The 18,496-nt window shown below is 54.1% G+C and overlaps 2 protein-coding genes across 3 annotated transcripts in view; both read left to right on the top strand.

Moving 5' to 3' along the window:
* The window catches only part of WRAP53 (WD repeat containing, antisense to TP53), a 13,990-nt gene extending 8,307 nt beyond the window's left edge, over nucleotides 1–5,683 (top strand). For both annotated transcript variants that reach the window (XM_012655615.1, XM_012655613.1), the window contains 7 exons: nucleotides 3,356–3,444; nucleotides 3,637–3,727; nucleotides 3,834–3,966; nucleotides 4,515–4,723; nucleotides 4,918–5,021; nucleotides 5,163–5,297; nucleotides 5,420–5,683. In XM_012655615.1, the coding sequence (XP_012511069.1) occupies nucleotides 3,356–3,444; nucleotides 3,637–3,727; nucleotides 3,834–3,966; nucleotides 4,515–4,723; nucleotides 4,918–5,021; nucleotides 5,163–5,297; nucleotides 5,420–5,666 (1,008 nt within the window). In that variant the 3' untranslated portion in view covers nucleotides 5,667–5,683. The remainder of the gene's footprint in view (nucleotides 1–3,355; nucleotides 3,445–3,636; nucleotides 3,728–3,833; nucleotides 3,967–4,514; nucleotides 4,724–4,917; nucleotides 5,022–5,162; nucleotides 5,298–5,419) is intronic.
* A 1,306-nt stretch (nucleotides 5,684–6,989) lies between these two features.
* EFNB3 (ephrin-B3) lies at nucleotides 6,990–13,492 on the top strand. Its single transcript, XM_012655608.1, has 5 exons — nucleotides 6,990–7,878; nucleotides 10,115–10,407; nucleotides 10,575–10,667; nucleotides 10,780–10,884; nucleotides 11,311–13,492. The coding sequence occupies exons 1-5, from the start codon at nucleotides 7,757–7,759 to the stop codon at nucleotides 11,718–11,720; spliced, it is 1,023 nt and encodes a 340-aa protein (XP_012511062.1). The 5' UTR covers nucleotides 6,990–7,756; the 3' UTR covers nucleotides 11,721–13,492.
* The last annotated feature ends 5,004 nt before the right edge of the window (nucleotides 13,493–18,496 follow it).

The raw sequence follows: 18,496 nt of genomic DNA, 5'->3' as shown, positions 1-18,496 counted from the left end.
TATTTTTAGTTGTCCAGCTAATTTCTTTCGATTTTTAGTGGAGATGGGGTCTCGCTCTTGCTCAGGCTGGTCTCGAATTCCTGAGCTCAAACAATCTGCCCACCTCAGCCTCCTAGAGTGCTAGGATTACACTGGCTCACTGGGTGTCAGCCACCGTGCCTGGCCTGTTTGCAAAAGCTTTTCGTGCCTTTTTTTCTCCTGCTGTTAGCCATGTATGAGTATACCAGTCTGTCACAACCTCACTCATTAGGTATTTTTATTTTTAATGTCTGCAAGTTTAGTGTTTGGGAATACATAAAATTTACATAGGTAGGGAAAGCCGGGGAGGACATTTTTGGATATTTCCGTATACCTGTGTGTACTGAGTCTTCTCCCCAACACAGTTTCCTAATTTTTCTCCTCCCTTTTCTACCTTCTCACAGAGCTTTCTGGAAGCCTTATTTCTAACTCCTCAGCCTCTTCCCTGAGTACTCGCCCTACCCTGTAGCTCTTGCAGGAGGCTTTCACTTCCCCTCTACCTTTCTCTAGTAGAGACTTTGCATTTTCTGTGCCCTACATCTCTCAGGTTGGGGACAAGGAGGTGTCCTCATTCCCACATGCTATAGCCAGACAATTGCCCTTTCATCTTTGTAAAAACTTTTCCTTTGAGGCTTATGCTGTTTGATTCTCTCTCACTCACCGAAGGTGTTGGCACTTTATAGCCTTCCTGTGTCCTTCATTTCCTTCCACCGTTTTGGTGACTTCAGATAGCCAAACCTGAAGCCAGGGTCCTTTTTTTTTTTTTGAGATAGAATCTTCCTCTGTCACCCATGCTGGAGTGCAGTGGTGTGATCATAGCTCACTGCAACCTCAAACTCTTGGGCCCATGTGATCCTCCTACCTCAGCCTCCCAAGTAGCTGAGACTACAGGCATGTGCCACCTCGCCTGGCTGATTTTTCTAATTTTTTGTAGAGACGGGTGTCGCTATGTTGCCCAGGCTGGTCTCGAATTCCTGGGCCCAAGTGATCCTCCCACCTTGGCCTCCCAAAGTGCTGGGATTATAGGCATGAGCTATTGCACTCAGCCTGGATCTCATCCTTTAGTCTTCCTTTTCCTAACCCCCCACATGCAATTATTATAATTACTAAATCCTATCAAGTCCACCTAATCTTTCTAATCCATCCACTTCTCTCCACTCCAATGCCTCTACTTTAATTCAGGTCCTATTATTTTGGGCCTTATGTTGCTGAAACAGTCTCCTGCCTCCTGTTGCTCATTAAAACAGCATTTATTGACTGCCAGTTATGCACTAGGTGTTGGGGAAGCAGTGGTGGGCAAGGCAGATGTGATTCCTGCCTCTCAGATAGGTATGATGCAGCGTGAGGAGCACTGAGGGCTGTAGGAACATGGAGCAGCAGCACCTTGCCTGGCTTGAGGGGATAGGGAAGCATTCCCAGAGGAAGAAGCATCTAAGAGACCTGAAGGATGATTAGGATTCAACCAGGAGGAGTTATTGGGGGATGTGAAGGAAGAATGTTCCAGAAAGTACATATGAAAACCTGCAGGTTGGAAGTATGGATAGTTGGCACCTTTTGTGACCTGAGAGTCAAAATGATGGGATGTAGAGATTTTAAAGGAGTGAGTAGATGGAGATGAGCCTGGAGAGGTGGGTCAGGGGTAGGAGCATGGTAATGGAAAGCTTTGTAAAGAGATCGATTTTATACTGAGAGCTTAGTGGAGTCATTGAAATGTTTAAGCAGGAGAGTGACACTGTACAGAATTCCAATTTAACAAGATCCCTGGGGCCTCCATGCGGCTGCAAGTGTGGAGAATGGATGGGCAGGTTGGCGTGTTAGGAGGCCCAGAGAACATGTGGAGTGTTACAGAAATGCTGGCAAAAGGCAGTGGCTTGTAATGGGATCTTAGGAGTGGGAATGAAGGGGAGAGGACAGCTGCAGGAGAAACCTACAAGGAGGAATTGGCAAAATTTGGGTTGGGCCAGGAGTGGAAAGGGAGTGAAGAGTAGTAGTAGTAAAGGCTGTTGCTCGGATTTCAGGCTTGCTAAATAAGTGTGGAGCCCAGGAGGAACAGTAGGTTTGAAGGTGGCAGATGCTGTGTCCGATATGGACAAATGGAGTTTGAGGCGCCTGTGGGATGTCCATGCGGAGCTGTCCACCAGGCAGTTGGACATATTTGTTTGGAGTGTAGAGGTACAAACTAAAGTAATGGCTGAGTGACATCACCCCGAATAACTGATGAAGGACTGGTATCCAGACTATTTATAGATTTCTTATAAATCAGTAAGAAAAAGACAACAACCTAGTATAAAAATGGGGAAAAATTATGAAAAGGTGTACCTAAATGGCCAAGAAACAGAGAAAAATGTCTAACCTCACTTATAGTAATGATAGAAATGTAAATTTATGTGAAATACCATTTCACAGTCTTCACATGGAGAAAAATTTCAAAGTCTGGCAATATCAAGAGGAGAGAGAGCAACAGGCACTCTTACATTCCACTGTTGGGAGAGCAACTTGGGATGAGCTCTTTGGGAAAAAAGAATTGACATTATGGTATCTCATAAAGTTGGCAAAGCGCATAGCACAGAGACCAGTAATTTTATTCTTTAACAGGAACTGTAGAGAAACGCTTCCACATGTGTACCAGAATGTTGATGCACACTAGCCAAAAAATAGAAAAACATAAGTGACTGTCAGTAGGAAAAGTGTAGATCAGTCTGCATATGTTCATGAGTGGATTGCTATGCGGTGGTGAAAATGCGTACATTAGAGCAAAATGTGTCACCCTGGTTAAATCTCGCCATCACAGAGGGAACCATACAATATGGTACCATTAGTGTTAAGTCTAAAGGCATGCAAGACAATGCTAGATGCTGGGGTTTTTTTCTGTGTTAATATATTCTTAAAGAAATGTATGACAATGATAAATTCAGGAAAGTGTTTACCTCTAAAAGAGGGTTTCTGTTAGGAAACATATTTTTCTTTCTTAAGCTGGGTGGAGGGGGTGAGTCACAGGGTTTTACATTTTTTTTCTTTTTCTTTTTTTAAGTACTTGGTCATGTGACAACATTTTTTTTAATACTTTGCATGTTCGAACTGCTTCCTCTCTATGTGTTTAAAAAGAAAAAATATGAATCTATATGGTTTTTGGTGGCCTAAATCTGACATTAAAGTCTAAGTTAACCCTTGAACATTGAGGTAAAGATTCTATTCTCTATATATACCCCACCTGCCTTCTCCTATCTGGTTAGTTAAGTGCCAGCAGTCTTCCTCTGTGCCATAAAACTGCTAGGGGCACGAGTCTCTGATTCCTTTTCCCTCCGAGTGACCTAGGCATCCCGATATCTCTCTCCAGGCCCCTGTCCTTCGAATGGTGGAAGGTGATACCATCTATGATTACTGCTGGTATTCTTTGATGTCCTCAACACAGCCAGACACCTCCTAGTAAGTGATGTCTTTAGCCTCCTCCTTTCTCATCCCCCCGGTTTCATGAGGGCCCTCTTGAGAGAGTCAGGAACTGCCTTGGGAGGAGGAAGGCTCAGTGTGCCCTTCAGATGGGAGCTGAGAGGGCCGGTCAGTTGGCTTCCTCCCCTTCCTTTGACAGCACCGGGGCCTCAGCGTCCGTGTCTCTCTCAGCATGGCCAGCAGCAGCCGGGAGAACCCAATTCACATCTGGGATGCATTCACTGGAGAGCTCCGGGCCTCCTTTCGCTCCTACAACCACCTGGTATGGACCTCTGCACCAGCCCCCATGCTTGTCCTGGCCCAGCTCTCCTTCCTTGAGGACAGCTGAGGCTTTGCAAGGTCTGTGTTCAGTCGTTTCCTGCCCCCAGGATGAGCTGACGGCAGCCCATTCGCTCTGCTTCTCCCCGGATGGCTCTCAGCTCTTCTGTGGCTTCAACCGGACTGTGCGTGTCTTCTCCACGTCCCGGCCTGGCCGAGACTGTGAGGTCCGAGCCACGTTCGGTAAGCATCTGTGCCTCCGAAGGAGGAGGAAAGGGAAGGGTGCTGCCACCTGCACAGGGGCCTATGTGAGCCAGGGGGCCACCTGTGGGGTTTTGCCTCATCTTTAGTATGGCCCTAGGAGGCAAGTTGTGCCCGGTGGGCAGAGGAGAAAACAGACGCAGAGTGGGGAGGAAACTTTCCCAAGGTCAACCAGCTGGTCAGAGGACTGGTTGACTCCAGAACCCAGGCCCTGTCAGCTGTGTGTACCTTTTGGTCTCCAAAATCTTCGTATCTCTAGAAAATTGGAGATGAAGCTGATTCCATTTTCCTGTAGGTCTCCCGCTCTCCATCCCTTCAAGGAGAAACTGGGATTTGAGAGGGATAAAGGAACCTGGGCGTTTAGGTCCTTTGAGGGGATAGAAGTATCTGGGGATCTTCTTCCTGCTTGTGACAAACAGGGTGGGGGAGATGTCGCGTCCTGGGACAGGAGGCAGAGGTGTACCTCTGCTTAGCCTGCTTCATGCCGGCTGCAGTTGCCCTCTCCCCCACTTTGTTCCTTTCCTCTCTAGCAAAAAAGCAGGGCCAGAGCGGCATCATCTCCTGCATAGCCTTCAGCCCAGCCCAGCCCCTCTACGCCTGTGGCTCCTATGGCCGCTCCCTGGGTCTGTATGCCTGGGATGATGGCTCCCCTCTCGCCTTACTGGGAGGGCACAAAGGGGGCATCACTCACCTCTGCTTTCACCCTGATGGCAACCGGTTCTTCTCTGGAGCCCGCAAGGTAGGGGTCACATCCTGAGAGCCCAAAGCTGGCGGGCAGTAGGGCAGGACTGGGGATGTAGTCTGCAATGTGTTGAGGGGTAGGGGATGGGGAAAAGAAATCAATCTAGCTAAAGGAGTGCCTATAGACGTTGAGGGAGGCAGGGACATCCCAGGGTCAGGGGACAACTCCAGGCCCCTGTTCTGTGTCCGCAGGATGCTGAGCTTCTGTGCTGGGATCTCCGGCAGCCTGGTCACCCACTGTGGTCCCTGAGTCGAGAGGTGACCACCAATCAGCGCATTTACTTCGATCTGGACCCGTGAGTGCTGTGGCTCCTTCCTGCCTAGGGCCCTGATGGTCGCAGGAACATCCGAGGATCCCAGCCCCTGGGTGAGGGCTTCCTGCCCCAGGGGTGATGCCTCTACACCAGCAAGTCTCTCTTCTCTCTCCTCTCTCCCAGGACTGGGCAGTTTCTAGTGAGTGGCAGCACTAGTGGGGCCGTCTCTGTGTGGGACACCAGCGGGGCTGGAGACGGTGGGAAGCCGGAGCCAGTGCTGAGCTTTCTGCCCCAGAAGGACTGCACCAACGGAGTGAGGTCCTCAGTTCACTTCCACAGATCTTGGGGCTTGGGTTGGGGAAGAAGGAAGGCGGTGAGTCCCTGAGGGAGCAGGCATCCTCGCTCAGGGTGCTGACAGCCCGCCCCATCTCTCCCTCCAGCCTGCACCCTAGCTTGCCTCTGCTGGCCACTGCCTCTGGTCAACGTGTGTTTCCAGAGCCCACAGAGAGTGGGGACGAAGGGGAGCAGGAGCTGGACCTTCCCCTGCTCTCCATGCGCCACGTCCACCTTGACTGTCGCCTTCAGCTGTGGTGGTGTGGGGGGAGCCCAGACGCCAGTGTCCCTGGTGATCACCAGGGCGAGGAGGGACAAGGAGGGGCAGGGGGAGGTGGGAGTGGGCTTATATAAAGAGGTTTTATATGATACTAGAGTCTTTGTGTCTGTTTGAGGAGGCAAATGACTGAGGTGGGGACAGGCAGGGGGACTCGTGGGCTCCCTTGTCCAGCCGCAGTGGGGACTGGCATATTGTTCTTGAAAGCAGGGGTTGAGAGGTGGGACTAGGCGGGAGCCAATGGGATGGCTGAGCTTGGTGTGAAGTCAAGTGGGTGGGGGTGGGGCTTCATGCCATTGACTGGTTGGTTGCTAGGCAACTTGGTAAACTGAAGGGGGGAACCTGTTTGAAATCTCACTCCCAAGGTGGGGGCAGCAGGGGTCAGGGTGAGCAGGGCTGAGCAGGAGTGGCAGGAGCTCTGTGTCAGACTGTTGGGTGTGACTGTGTGAGACCGTGCAGACAGTGACAGACAAGACGCCTGCTCCTTCCACTGAACACTATTTACCATCACCCAGCGGCAGAGGGATGGACGCTGCTCTGGGGGAAGGGGAGCAGGAGCAGTCCCCTCCCCTGGACCTCCCCCAGGAGGCAGACAACCCAGTAGCCAGAGTCAAGGACACACATGAAAGAATAAAGGTGCCAAAAAATACAGGCGTCACATTCAGTATTGCTGTGAGATGCAGGACAAGGTTGAGGGTCTTATTCATTCAGCAGCTGTCGCTGCTCTTGTTTCTGCATTTGTCTGCTCTGTCTTCTGCGGGGTGGGGGGCAAGTGTGGTATCTGAAGCAGTGACTCCTCCCTGTCCCGCTCCACGCACACACCTCGCCAAACACTGAGAGATACTGTCAGCAGGGGATGTGATTTTGGATCTCACAATCAAAGGGAAGGGACAAAAGGCCTGTGGAGGCTTGAGAGGGAAGGAGAGGAATGTTGCCCCTGCCCAGAGGTGCTGAAAGCCAGGTTCTTACACCCAAAAAGGCAACTCCTCCCTTCCCCCAGGATAATTGGAAACAGCCCTTCCTGCTGCTGGGGATTGGGGTTGTAGGTACTCCCTTTCCTCTCCCAACCCCGCTTCTCCCCCCAAACATCTAAGAAGGGCCCAAGTTTGCTTCCTAATCTCTTGCCTTTCACCTAACCCCTGGATAACAGTAAATGGTCCCGGGAACTGTGTCAAAAGGGACCCCAGGAGTGGGAGTTGAACAGCGGGGGTTTGGTTTCCAGCTTTCTCCCAGATTCCTTGTGTGACCCTGGGCAAGTAACGTGCCTCTCTGAGCCTCAGTTTCTTCGTCACTACAATGGGATCGTTAGCTCTGCCCCTCCCACTTCACACAGGTAGTCGTGACGATCAACCCAGCCGCACTTGGGGAAGCGCCAAGCCTTCAAGGTTATCATTATTCTCTCCAGACCTTGCAGGGGCAGCAGTGTTTTGGGACAGGAGGAGGCGGCTGCGGGAGCGCAAGGCATGAGTTCTTGGGGTGGAGAGGGCGAGAGCCTTTCTGGATTCGAGAGAGGAAGATTCCAAGCACTCAGGCGATCTGAGGGTAGGAGGGGAGACGGGCAGAAACTCGGCCAGAGACGGAGACTCGGAGAGACAAAAGGGGCGTGAGAGACCGCGCCGGGAAGCGGGGCGGGGCGGCAGGCGGGAGGTGCGCGAGGTGAGGGAGGTGTGGGGGGCGTGGGCCGCGGGATGCTGCCGCCCGCTCCGACTCGAGCTCCAGCTCCAGTTTTTCCCTCCACCATCCTCTCCCCCTCCCCGCCTCTCTTTTAACTCCCCCCTCCTGGGCTCGGGACTGGTTTCCTCCCTTAGCCCGCTGCCCTCAATCCCGGCGAGGCTGGGGCTCCGGCTCGGCGCCCCTTTGCTCGCTCCCTCGTCCGGCGCCCCATGCCGCCCCGGCTCCCCCAGTCCCCCACTTAGGCGGGCTCGCAAATCCCGGGGTGCTGGCGCGTGGGCCGGGGGGGCGTAGGGCGCCTGCAGACGGCCCCTGCAAGGGCTCTGGTGGGGCTGAGCGCTCAGTAGCCAGAGCAGGAAGCGGGTCCGCGTGGGAGCTAGGGACATCAGCCACCGGGGTGGCCGGGGCTGAATAGCCAAGCAGCCAAAGCAGTCACCCCAGGGGGTGAGCGACTTTGGGGGAGTTGGTGCCCCGCCCCCCAGGCCTTGGCGGGGTCATGGGGGCCCCCCGTTCTGGGCCGGGGGGCGTGCGAGTCGGGGCCCTGCTGCTGCTGGGGTTTTTGGGGCTGGTGTCTGGGCTCAGCCTGGAGCCTGTCTACTGGAACTCGGCGAATAAGAGGTGAGCGGCTTGGGGCTGCGGAGACCCCACACGCCAGGGCAGCGGGTGTGGAAGCTTTGGGGACTTGGGGGCTGGGTTCTCTGAGCAGGGAGGAGGCTGGAGGGAAGGTGCTGGTGTCCTGACGTGAGGTGATGGGTTACTAGGGAGAGGTGATCTTGGGCGCGAGACTCCCGGGTCCCACACAGAGCTGGATGTGGGTATTGCTATCCATGTGTCAGGAGTTTGGAGAACCCAAAGGGACAAGGATAGGAAAGTTCATGGGTAGCGGGGAGGGCAGTGCAGTGGTTATTTGGATCTGTGGGAGACTGTGTCGGGGGCTGGGCTTGGAGGGAGCCTGGTTAATGTCAGCTCTCAGGAGAGAGCTGCTGAGTAGGTGCTGCTGAGGTGCTGAGGGGAAGGGCAGGGTGCCTCCCTCCCCAGCAGTGTTGGAGATAGGAGGCGAGGGGGCTCAGTCTGGGGGCTCTGGGGACAACTTCTCCAAGGCTCCTTGGCTCTCTTTCCAGTCTGTCTCCCAACTCTTGCCCACAGCCAGAGGGCCGATGAAACATTGGCTGAACGACTTCCTAACCAGAACATATTCCTGCCTTCCTGGCATGGAGACTTCTTTCTGGAATAAGCCTCGAGTTCCTTCAAGCCCCCTTCTTTCCCTCTTGCTTCTGGAGTCCTGAGGACCCCATTGCCCCCTCCCCCAGCTTTGCTGCAAACTCTTCCATCAGACCCTCTGTTCCGTGGCATGCTTGCTTGCTTTGCTCTGAAAAGAGGCCAGGGGTCAGATGAAACTTCAAGCCACACAGGTTAGGACAGAACCTTTGGGAGGTCATCTGGGTCCCTTGCCTACATGCAGATCCCGCTCCCTGTTAGCAAAAGAGTTCTTTCTGTGTTGTGAAAAATTCTTACTTCCCTGGGGAAGCTGTGTGAGGCTGTGGTAGAGGTAAGCTTTGGAGCTCATCAAATCCTTGGTCTTAATCCTAGCTCTGCTGCTTTCAGCTGTGTGGCCTTGGGCATGTCACTTAACCTTTCTGAGTTTGTACCCTCAATCCTAACAGCTATTATGAGGATTAGAGGTAAGATGTTTGAACCTATTATCTGCTCATTAGAGGAGAGCTAGGATTACTCTTCTACTCTTTGCTTCCCAGCCTTGCTCACACTTCTCAGTCCTGCCATCCCTCCCTCCAGTATCTCTTTGGGAATAATCTCAATGTCTTTTCTGTATTCAAGTCTCTTGGCTGCAATTTGAGTATCAGGTGTGTAGCCTGAGGACATTAAGTTAGGCTTATTCTGATAGGGTAGAGAAAAGGGCATTAGGGTTTCCTGGGGGCTGTTTCGAATTTTGGGTGGCAAGGAGTGGGTCACTTGGGAGTCTGGGAAGATACAAGCAACAGTCCCCTGGGACCTAGTCCTGAGACCCTGTGGCAGCTATTAATGCACAGCGAGGGGCTGCAGTGGTTGGCAAGTTTGTGGCTGTGCTGGGCTAGCAGATGCCTGGGCCCACTGGCCTAGGGGATGTGAGGTTGTGTTGTTGTGGTTAGAAAAGTCAACTCCTTCAATTCCGAAGCAAAAGAGCACTTTCTCTAGGAAATCTGAGACACAGGATGGGGGGACTCAGTGGGGAGTGACCCAGGCAGCAGGCCCCCAGACCCTGGTTCCTGTTAGCCCCATTCAGGGTAATTGACAAACCAGGCATTTACCTCCTATCCTATTACCTGGCTAACTTGGGACACTGGTCTGGATCACCCTCCACACCCCCTCTCCACCCATCCCACCCCTGCCCCCTTTACCCTGAAATCCCTGAAATTCAGTGGTGGCCTGGAGGAGGGGAGGCTCTGCCCCCATGGTTGACTGCCATGGAATAGTGAAATCACCTGGGAGGGGTGGGCTGTGTGGTTCCAGAGAGGCCAGCTCCTTGGTAACTGGCATCCTGTTGCCATGGCAACTGGGCTGGTGATGGAGCGGGAGATGGCAGTGTGCATGTGGTGAGGGCGGGCTGAAGAGTGCATTTGGGCACACCAAGGGGCAGGAGACCTCTGAGCCTGGCTTCCTGCTGCTTCCAATGTGAGCTCACAGAATCCTTGGTGCCTGCTCTATAAGAACAGACTTTCCACTCAGACAAAGGCAGGCAGGCGAGTGGGAGCTGAGAATGACTGTCCTGGAGGGTTGTGGGGTGAGGAAGGGGAAACTCTGGGGGCCAGACCTCTGACATCTCCTCCTCCTTGTCCACCTCACCTCCTCCCCATAGGTTCCAGGCGGAGGGTGGTTACGTGCTCTACCCTCAGATCGGGGACCGGCTAGACCTGCTCTGCCCCCGGGCCCGGCCTCCTGGCCCCCACTCCTCTCCCAATTATGAGTTCTACAAGTTGTACCTGGTAGGAGGTGCCCAGGGCCGGCGCTGTGAGGCTCCCCCAGCCCCAAACCTCCTCCTCACTTGTGATCGGCCAGACCTGGACCTCCGCTTCACCATCAAGTTCCAGGAGTATAGCCCTAACCTCTGGGGCCACGAGTTCCGCTCACACCATGATTACTACATAATTGGTACTACTGGGCAGAGGGCAGAGTCCAGGGGGGAGCTGCCCCCAAGATCGAGGGCAGATGAGGGAGGGGGACCCCTGTGTCCTCAGGGGTGGGCACTCCAGGGTATGGGAACAGAATAAGGGCCAGCTCTGGGGTGCCAACTTCTCCCTCTGGCTATTGTTTCCCAGCCACATCGGATGGGACCCGGGAAGGCCTGGAGAGCTTGCAGGGAGGTGTGTGCCTAACCAGAGGCATGAAGGTGCTTCTCCGAGTGGGCCAAAGTGAGTGGGGCTGGGGGACACCTCCTAGGAGCTGAGGGAGGTTGGGGCAGTACCATGACGGTCTGGGGGCAGTTGTCTCAGCTCCTCTTTGTTGGGTCTTCCCCATCTTCAGGTCCCCGAGGAGGGGCTGCTCCCCGAAAACCTGTGTCTGAAATGCCCATGGAGAGAGACCGGGGGGCAGTGCACAGCCTGGAGCCTGGGAAGGAGAACACACCAGGTAGGAGCCAGGCCCAGCCCCTGCCTTCCCCAGCCGCCTCTGCTCTCAGAGCCCAGCTGCCCTGCCTCCACCCTCTCCCTCCCTCTTCAGTTTTGGGGGTGGTGATACAGGAAAGAGGAGAAGAGAGGATGGGAGGGTGGGAGGGGAATGGAAGCCAAATGAGGAAAAGACTCAATTAGGACTAATTAGCCAAGTCAGTGCTTCAATCAGTGCTGTCAGCGAAGTGGGGAGGACTACGTGGCAGGGAGCTGAAGGGCTGGACACCTGGATTCTGAGTGGGGGCCTGGGGGAAGGGGAGGTGGGGTCTCCAAGGGTCCTGGGCACTGTTGGGGAAGCCCGTGGGGACCCCCAGGGCTGGGTGTTCACATGCCCAGGTGGCTCCTTCAGTCCCTCCCCCTCTTTCCTCCTTCACCCCTTCCCTGCCAGGTGACCCCACCAGCAATGCAACCTCCCGGGGTGCTGAAGGCCCCCTGCCCCCTCCCAGCATGCCCGCAGTGGCAGGGGCAGCAGGGGGGCTGGCGCTGCTCTTGCTGGGCGTGGCAGGGGCTGGGGGTGCCATGTGTTGGCGGAGACGGCGGGCCAAGCCTTCGGAGAGTCGCCACCCTGGTCCTGGGTCCTTCGGGAGGGGAGGGTCTCTGGGCCTGGGGGGTGGAGGCGGGATGGGACCTCGGGAGGCTGAGCCTGGGGAGCTAGGGATAGCTCTGCGGGGTGGTGGGGCTGCAGATCCCCCCTTCTGTCCCCACTATGAGAAGGTGAGTGGCGACTATGGGCATCCTGTGTATATCGTGCAGGATGGGCCCCCCCAGAGCCCTCCAAACATCTACTACAAGGTATGAGGGCTCCCACCTGGCTCTCCTGAATCCAGCCCTTCTTGGGGTGCTCCTCCAGTTTAATTCCTGGTTTGAGGGACACCCCCAACATCTCCTTGGCCCCCTTTGCCCCACCAGCTCCTTTGCTCCTCCTGGCTGCTGCCCTCTTCTCCACTTTTAGGATTCCTCAAGGTTCCACGGCACCACCTCCTGTCTCCCATTTGGCCATGGGTGCCCTTCTCTGTCTCTTTGCTCCTGGGTCCTGTTCTCTTGGGGAGGGGATACAGGCTCAGCCTCCTCTCTGACCATGACCCAGGTATCCTTATCCCCCTTGCCCACCCAGAGCTAGGAGTGGGAACAGTCTGTCTTTTGGTTGGCACCTCTTTCTTTCTGCCTCTCACTGTTTTTCTCTTCTCTCCATCTCTTATCTTTCTCTCTCTTCTGTCTCTAGGTCTGTTCCTCTTCCCTAGCACCCTCCTTCTACCCTCTTGCCTTCTTATCCTGTGCCTCTCCATCTCCTGGGTGGGGCCTCAAAGCATTTTCCCCTTAGCTCTTGGCCCCCCTGTGACCTCTCATCCCAACCACTACCCTCAGTCTGCCAAAAATGGGGGCCTTACAGGGAAGGCTCTGGCACTCCACCCCAGCTCAGGGCATGGGCAGCAGGGCCTCCCTCTCTGCCCTGCCCCAGGCCTCTACATACTTACTCCAGCCATTTGGGGTGGTTTGGTCATGACAGCTGCCGCGAGAAGAAGTGTTCCGTTTTGTCCAGTGGCCGATAGCAAGATATGAACCGGTCAGGACATGTATGGACTTGGTGTGATGCTGAATGGGCCACTTGGGACAGGAAGTGACTTGCTCCAGACAAGAAGTGACCAGGCCTGGACAGAAATGGCCTGGGAAGTGGCAGAAGCAGTGCATCAGGAACTGGAAGTGCCTTCATCCAGGACAGGAAGTAGCACTTCTGAAATAGGAAGTGGTCTGGCTGGAACTCCAAGTGGCTTAGTCTGGGAGATTGGGGGGTGGGAGGTGGATGGTTCTTACTCTGTGGAGCAAGGGGGCAGGGAGAACTTCCTGATTCAGGAGGAAGCTGGAACTTACTGACTGTAAGAGGACAGAGGTGGACTGAGGAAGACTTTCCTAGTATTCAGTGGCACTTCCCAGGATCTCCTTTCCCTTGTGCTCTGTGCTGATTTTAGGACAGCTAAGATGACTGCCATCTGCTGTGGCAGGCCCAATTTGTCGTGTTCTTTCCTTTCCATATCCAGATATAATCTCTGTTAATCAACATGACTACCCCAAGAACCTGTGTGTTCTCCCCCAGTAACCCAGATGGCTGTCTTGTTCATCCCTCCTCCATTTCCTGCTCCCTCAAACTCAACACAGCTCCCTTCTTAGTGACCAAAATGGTGGCCTACTGGCTGGTCTAGCTGACAGGGGCACTTAGCAATGGCCAGTGTTTCACAGTGACCAGCTGATACCTGTTCCTGCCCTCTAGTGCACAATTGGGTGTTGCCTCAGTTCCCCCCAGCTCAGTTTTATTAGATCAAAGCTGCCCTTGGGCACCGAGTCGGCCACCTCAATCACCAGCCAAGATGGTTGCTTTGTCCACCAGAGGCCACGTCATCTCTCTGGTGCTGAAGTTCCCAGCTCCTTCCTGATTTTTCTAATCACTCCTTCCGGGGAACAGGAAGTTGATATTGCCATGGTGGCTGGGTACCCCGTCACCGCAATAGTTTTACTGTAAAAGGGAAATTTGAACAACAAAAACCAAAAAAAGAATAAAAAACTTCAAAAGTTGACAAGAAGGCTGGAGGATGTCTGGACAAGAATTGGGACAAAGAATTAGTGATTAGAGTGGCTTTCAAGCTGAGGGTTAGATTTCATGAAACCAAAGGGAATGGGTAGGGACAGGGTGGCCTGGAGTGGTGATGCGGGCAGTACATGGGGAGGGGAAAATGGGCTGAGTGAGGAGGCTGAGGAAGACAACCACCTCCATGGGATGGATAGAGGAACCCAGGCAGGAGTCAGGGTTGCCAATACATTCAAATAGGGATGTGTGCGAATTTACATTGACCCATGGGGACAGTTTGAGTGTCTACTGCTAAACCAAAGCACTGGACAAAGCACTGGACTTTGTTCAGTTAGGAACAAAGCAGTAAAAATACGTTCACGTGTTAAAGTCTATTCCCTGCCACCCCTACCCAAGGCATCTCTGACTTAGGGAGTTTTGCTGTTGGGGACTCATGTGGGGACAAGGGATGTGGCTGATCATTAGAAAGTAGGAAGGACTCAGGGACCCAGGCATCAAGCTGCCTATCCCCTGGCTCCCTGTATACCCATAATCCAGGCTCTTCTTCCCTAAAAAGCCCAGGTGCCCAGCCCCCTGGACTCAGCCCTATTCTCCAACCACAAAAGCAGCCGTCAGGAGCATCACTGGAGCGAGTCAGCAGGGGTCACAACCTCTGCCCTCCCCGCCCCTCCCCTGACTTTAGGTTCCCTCCCGCTGTCTCCCATCTGCCTGGAGGTCAACGGGTCCCCCTTCCCCTCTTCTATCCAGTGGGACCCCTGCCCCTCCCCCTGTCTCAGCAAGATGCCTAGGTCCTGAGAGGTGCAGGCACTGCAGGAGGGGAGTTGTAAACTGGGGGGCCAGGTGCTGGGTTCCTGCCTTCTGAGCCCACACTGGAGCTGCCCGAGGTGGGGAGGCTCGAGGGGGGTGGAAGGGCTGGTCCTTGCCCCTTAGTGGGGGTTGGTTGTCACGGCAACATCCCCTTCTCCACACAATGGGAAGCCCCCCTCAGCCTCCCGCGTGGATGGAGCCGACAGCCCCATCGCTGGCTATCAGCCTCAGGGACTTGGCAACCGTCACTATGGCAACCCGGAGCCCAGCAACAGGGCCCACTGAGAAAGGGAGGGGTCCAAGACTGGGGCAGAGCGGTGTGTGAGGGGGCAAGGGAGCTGAGGGAGACTCCCCCCTACCCATATATCTAGAGGCACAGGTGGAGAGACAAGAGGGAAGAGGAGTGGGGATAAATAGTCTCGGTGACAGGCAAATACCTCACCAAAGCAGCCAAGACATCATAACATGCTGAGAGACAGGAAGACACCTGGGGATAGATGCACAGCTGGGGAAAGGAACAGCACATACTGCACAGTGCCCTGGGACACGCCCCTTCGGAGCACTGGCATCCAGAGACTCCCCCCAACCCTCTGGCATTAACAACACAGACCTATAGCCTTTCACATGTGTAGTGACTTGTGTGTCTTTTGAGCTATTTAAAAATGCTGGTGACTTCCAAACAAAACACATGCCCTCCTGTTTACTTTCTGCGTACAAATACACAAACACACCCTTAGGGTAACATCTACAATAAAATGACTATAGGGGCAGGAAGACATTTATTTTTTCATTTGTTCATTCATTCATTCCTTCAACAGCATATGAAATGTCTACTTTGTTCCAGGTACTGTTTCAGGCACTGGGAATATATGGTGAACAGGCAAAACCCCTGCTTTCATGAAGTCCACATTTCGGTGGGAAACAACATAATAGAATCTGAGGTAGGGAAAAGTGATATAAGCAAAACAGAGTGACGGGATGGAGCGTAACAGGGAGCTGCTTTAGATTAGAAGTCAAGAAGGTCCTTCTGAAAGAGGTGACATTAATTAGGACCTTGAGCTGGGCTCAGTGCCTCACACCTATAATCCTGGCACTTTGGGAGGCTGAGGCAGGATGACTGCTTGAGGTCAGGAGTTTGAGGCCACCCTGAGCAAGAGCAAGACCCCATCTCCACAAAAAATAGAAAAATTAGCTGGGTGTGGTGGTGAGTGCCTGTAGTCCCAGCTACTCGGGAGGCTGAGGCAGGAGGATCGTTTGAGCCCAGGAGTTGGAGGTTGCAGTGACCTATGATGATACCACTATACTCTAGCCAGGGCAACAGAGCAATACCTTGTCTCAAAAAAAAAAAAAAAAAAAAAGTCAGGACCTTGAATAATGAGTAGTAAGCCACGCAATATGGGGAAGGGCATGCCAGCCAGGAACAGCAAGTGCAAAGGCACAGAGGTGAAATCATGATGTGTTTGGGAACAGCAAGAAAGACATCGCAACCACTCATACATTTCAGATGTGTCCTGTTCTTCCCTAACCTCAGCCTGTAGGGGAGCAAGTCACTTAGGGTCTGGAATCCACATTGAGGAAGTTCATCTCGCTCTGTCTTCCACTTTTTCTCCCCTGTGTTCTTTGTGTGTCTGTGAGTTGTGTTTTCCTCTACTAAAATTTAAGCTCCTGGAGGGCAAGGATGATGCTCCGAGCTTTCTGGGGCTGTGACACGGCCTCTGGCAGAGTCCAGAGCAGGCAGGCAGAGCAGAAGTAAAGGCACTGAGAGGGCCGGGGACCACAGAAGCTAAAACCGTCCATCCTTCCCCCCCAAAACCAGCATAGGATTGAGGCTGTCCTGGGGGCTGACTGCAGACTGAATCTCAGACTTTGCCATCCTTCCAAACGTGAGCAGCTGAGGGACACAAATCGCTGTGAGGGGTGTATGTGTGTGTGTGGTTTGTGTTGGGGGTTTTAAGGAAAGGGGAAATGGGGCAAGGGGTTGCAATGGGAATTTCTGATGGGGAATGGTTGACATCACATCTGGAATTTTAGTTAGAATGAAAAATGGAGCTTCCTAAGGGGCAACGACGGACATGGGCTGAGAGTTTGCGATCTGGGAGTAGTAACGTTGCAGGGTGGTCTGGAGGCAGGGGGCTGGCCGGCATGGACTCAGAGAGCTGGGTGAGGAAAGGAAAAAGGACGAAGAATGAATGGGAATGACTGGGCAGCAAGAGAGATGTTTGAAAGGTAGTAGGGAAAGTGGGGTCCTGAAAGGAGTTCTGAAGGGATCAAGCTCCAGGTACCCCTGATTCCCACAGGGAATTGAAGCATTCGGTTTCCTCATTCTCCCTCTTCCCCCAGTTGCTGTCAGAAACTCAGGCATCAGCTCCCCCCACCCCAGTGGCTGGTGGGGTGGGGGGAGACTGAACAGCCTCAGGGGGCAGCAGCTGGTGAGTGGGGAGGAATCTGTGTGCTCAGCAAACAGCAGCCTCGCTGCCCAGTGGCTGCCTCCTCCCTCATCAATCAGCCCCAGCCAAATGTCCTTGCATTCCCACCACCCCAAGGGGACTGGGGCTGGGCCAGGGTCCCCAGGGGAGTGAGATGGGGATGGGTGGGAGAGGTGGGAGTGGTGCCTGGCTTCCCAGCCCTTGGCCTCTGTTCTCTTCTCTCCTGGAAGCTCTCAGTTCTTCATGTCATGGAATGACTCCATCCAGGCCCCTACCGTTGTGGGCATCAGCTACAAATCACCTGTGGGGGGCTGCTGGGGGAGAAGCGGGGAAGAGGGATGAGACAGGGCTGTGGAGGAATCCACTCTGGTTCTCACGGGACCAGCCCAGGGCACAGTCAGCAGGGAGGCTGCTGGCATAGAGGCCCTGTCCCCCCGCTGGACTCTCTGTCTCTGATGGATGTTCTGGACAGCACACTGAGACCCCGACCCCAACCCCCCGAATGTCCTCTCTCTTCCCATCTTCTCCTAGCCTCCAGCCCTCGCACCCTACTTCCTGCCAAGATCCAGAGGTCTGGCACCCTGCTCACCCCAAATCTGCTGCTCCCCATTGGGAGCTGGGGCCTCTAGACCTTAGCCTCTAGCTGTCTCCCCCCCTTATCCTGTGCTCCCCTCAGGGACCCAGGCATCCTGCCCACTCCCTTCACCATAACAACCATTCTTTAAGAGTTGCTTAAGACTTTAATATCATTTCATTAAGTCAGCAAGTTCAGAGAAGGTTGGGGGCACAAAGAGACTGGGGGTGGGCAAAAGAGGGCCAAGGTAGGGGGGAAGCAAGGGAAGACCCCCCCCATCCCCCTCTCCGTGGAGATGGCTCTGAGAAATCAAATATTGACAGTGAGAGAACAGAACTTATTAAATCTGGGATAGGGGTGTGTGGGGAGCTGTGGGAATGGCCGGATGCCTGGGTTCTGAGGGTACTGAAGGTTCTGGGAGGAGGGAAAAGCCCGCAGCTGGGAGGACACGACAAGGTGAAGGGTCTTGAAGGGTCTTGACGTTACAACTCTTCTGCCCCTTTTCTTTGGGATGTACTCAGTCTTGCCACCCTGGCTTTTTCTCAGCTGTCCCCTAGAGCTCCTGGGACGAGACCCCTATCACAGCTGTGGTTGTCCCCCCTTAATCCCTTCCCCCTACCTCCACCTCTGTTGATGAGCTTCAGCAGCGTTTAATCGGATTGAGCAGTAATTAGCAAAGCTAGATGTTTGATTACCTATTTAGCATAATGTGGGGGGCTGGGATCCCTAGGCACAGCCACAGTTGGGGTGGGGGGAGTCAGAGAAGAAATGGGATCTATGGAAGCTCCTTTCCCGAGGGAGCCAGGAAACTTGCCCATGAGGCTCCCCACCCCATACCCCATCCCTTTGGGACCCCCCCGGGTTCTGACCAACCGCATCACCTCTCTCTGCCACCCATGGCCTATCTGGTTAAAGGATCACCTAGATGTTCCATCTTAGTCCTGCTTGCTGTGCAGCTGGTTTGGGAGAGAGCAAGACTCCTCTCTCTTCAATCCCTGCTCTCAGCAACAGGAGTCTGGCTGGGCAGGAGGCCACAAATCAGAATTCAGAAACCCACCTTAAGGACAATTGGGCACGGGGCAGGGGGTAGGGGTGGGGGGAAGGCAAGGGCTTTCAGCTCTGGAAATAAAGATGGGGTAGGTGGGATGGTGAGGTCAGGGTTGGATCAGGGTGTAGGTTAATCCAG

Source organism: Propithecus coquereli, unplaced genomic scaffold (assembly GCF_000956105.1).
Source record: "Propithecus coquereli isolate 6110/MARCELLA unplaced genomic scaffold, Pcoq_1.0 Scaffold482, whole genome shotgun sequence".
Classification (NCBI taxonomy): Eukaryota; Metazoa; Chordata; class Mammalia; order Primates; family Indriidae; genus Propithecus; species Propithecus coquereli.
Note: the sequence above shows the minus strand (reverse complement) of the source record. Positions and strands in the feature narration are given on the sequence as shown.

What these genes read in the sequence shown, in the direction of transcription:
- EFNB3 (XM_012655608.1), top strand. Translation starts at nt 7,757, where the DNA reads ATGGGGGCCCCCCGTTCTGGGCCGGGGGGCGTGCGAGTCGGGGCCCTG. An exon ending in GCTTCTCCGAGTGGGCCAAA is followed by an intron (nt 10,668 to 10,779) that starts GTGAGTGGGGCT and finishes CCCCATCTTCAG; the next exon opens with GTCCCCGAGGAGGGGCTGCT. An exon ending in TGGGAAGGAGAACACACCAG is followed by an intron (nt 10,885 to 11,310) that starts GTAGGAGCCAGG and finishes CTTCCCTGCCAG; the next exon opens with GTGACCCCACCAGCAATGCA.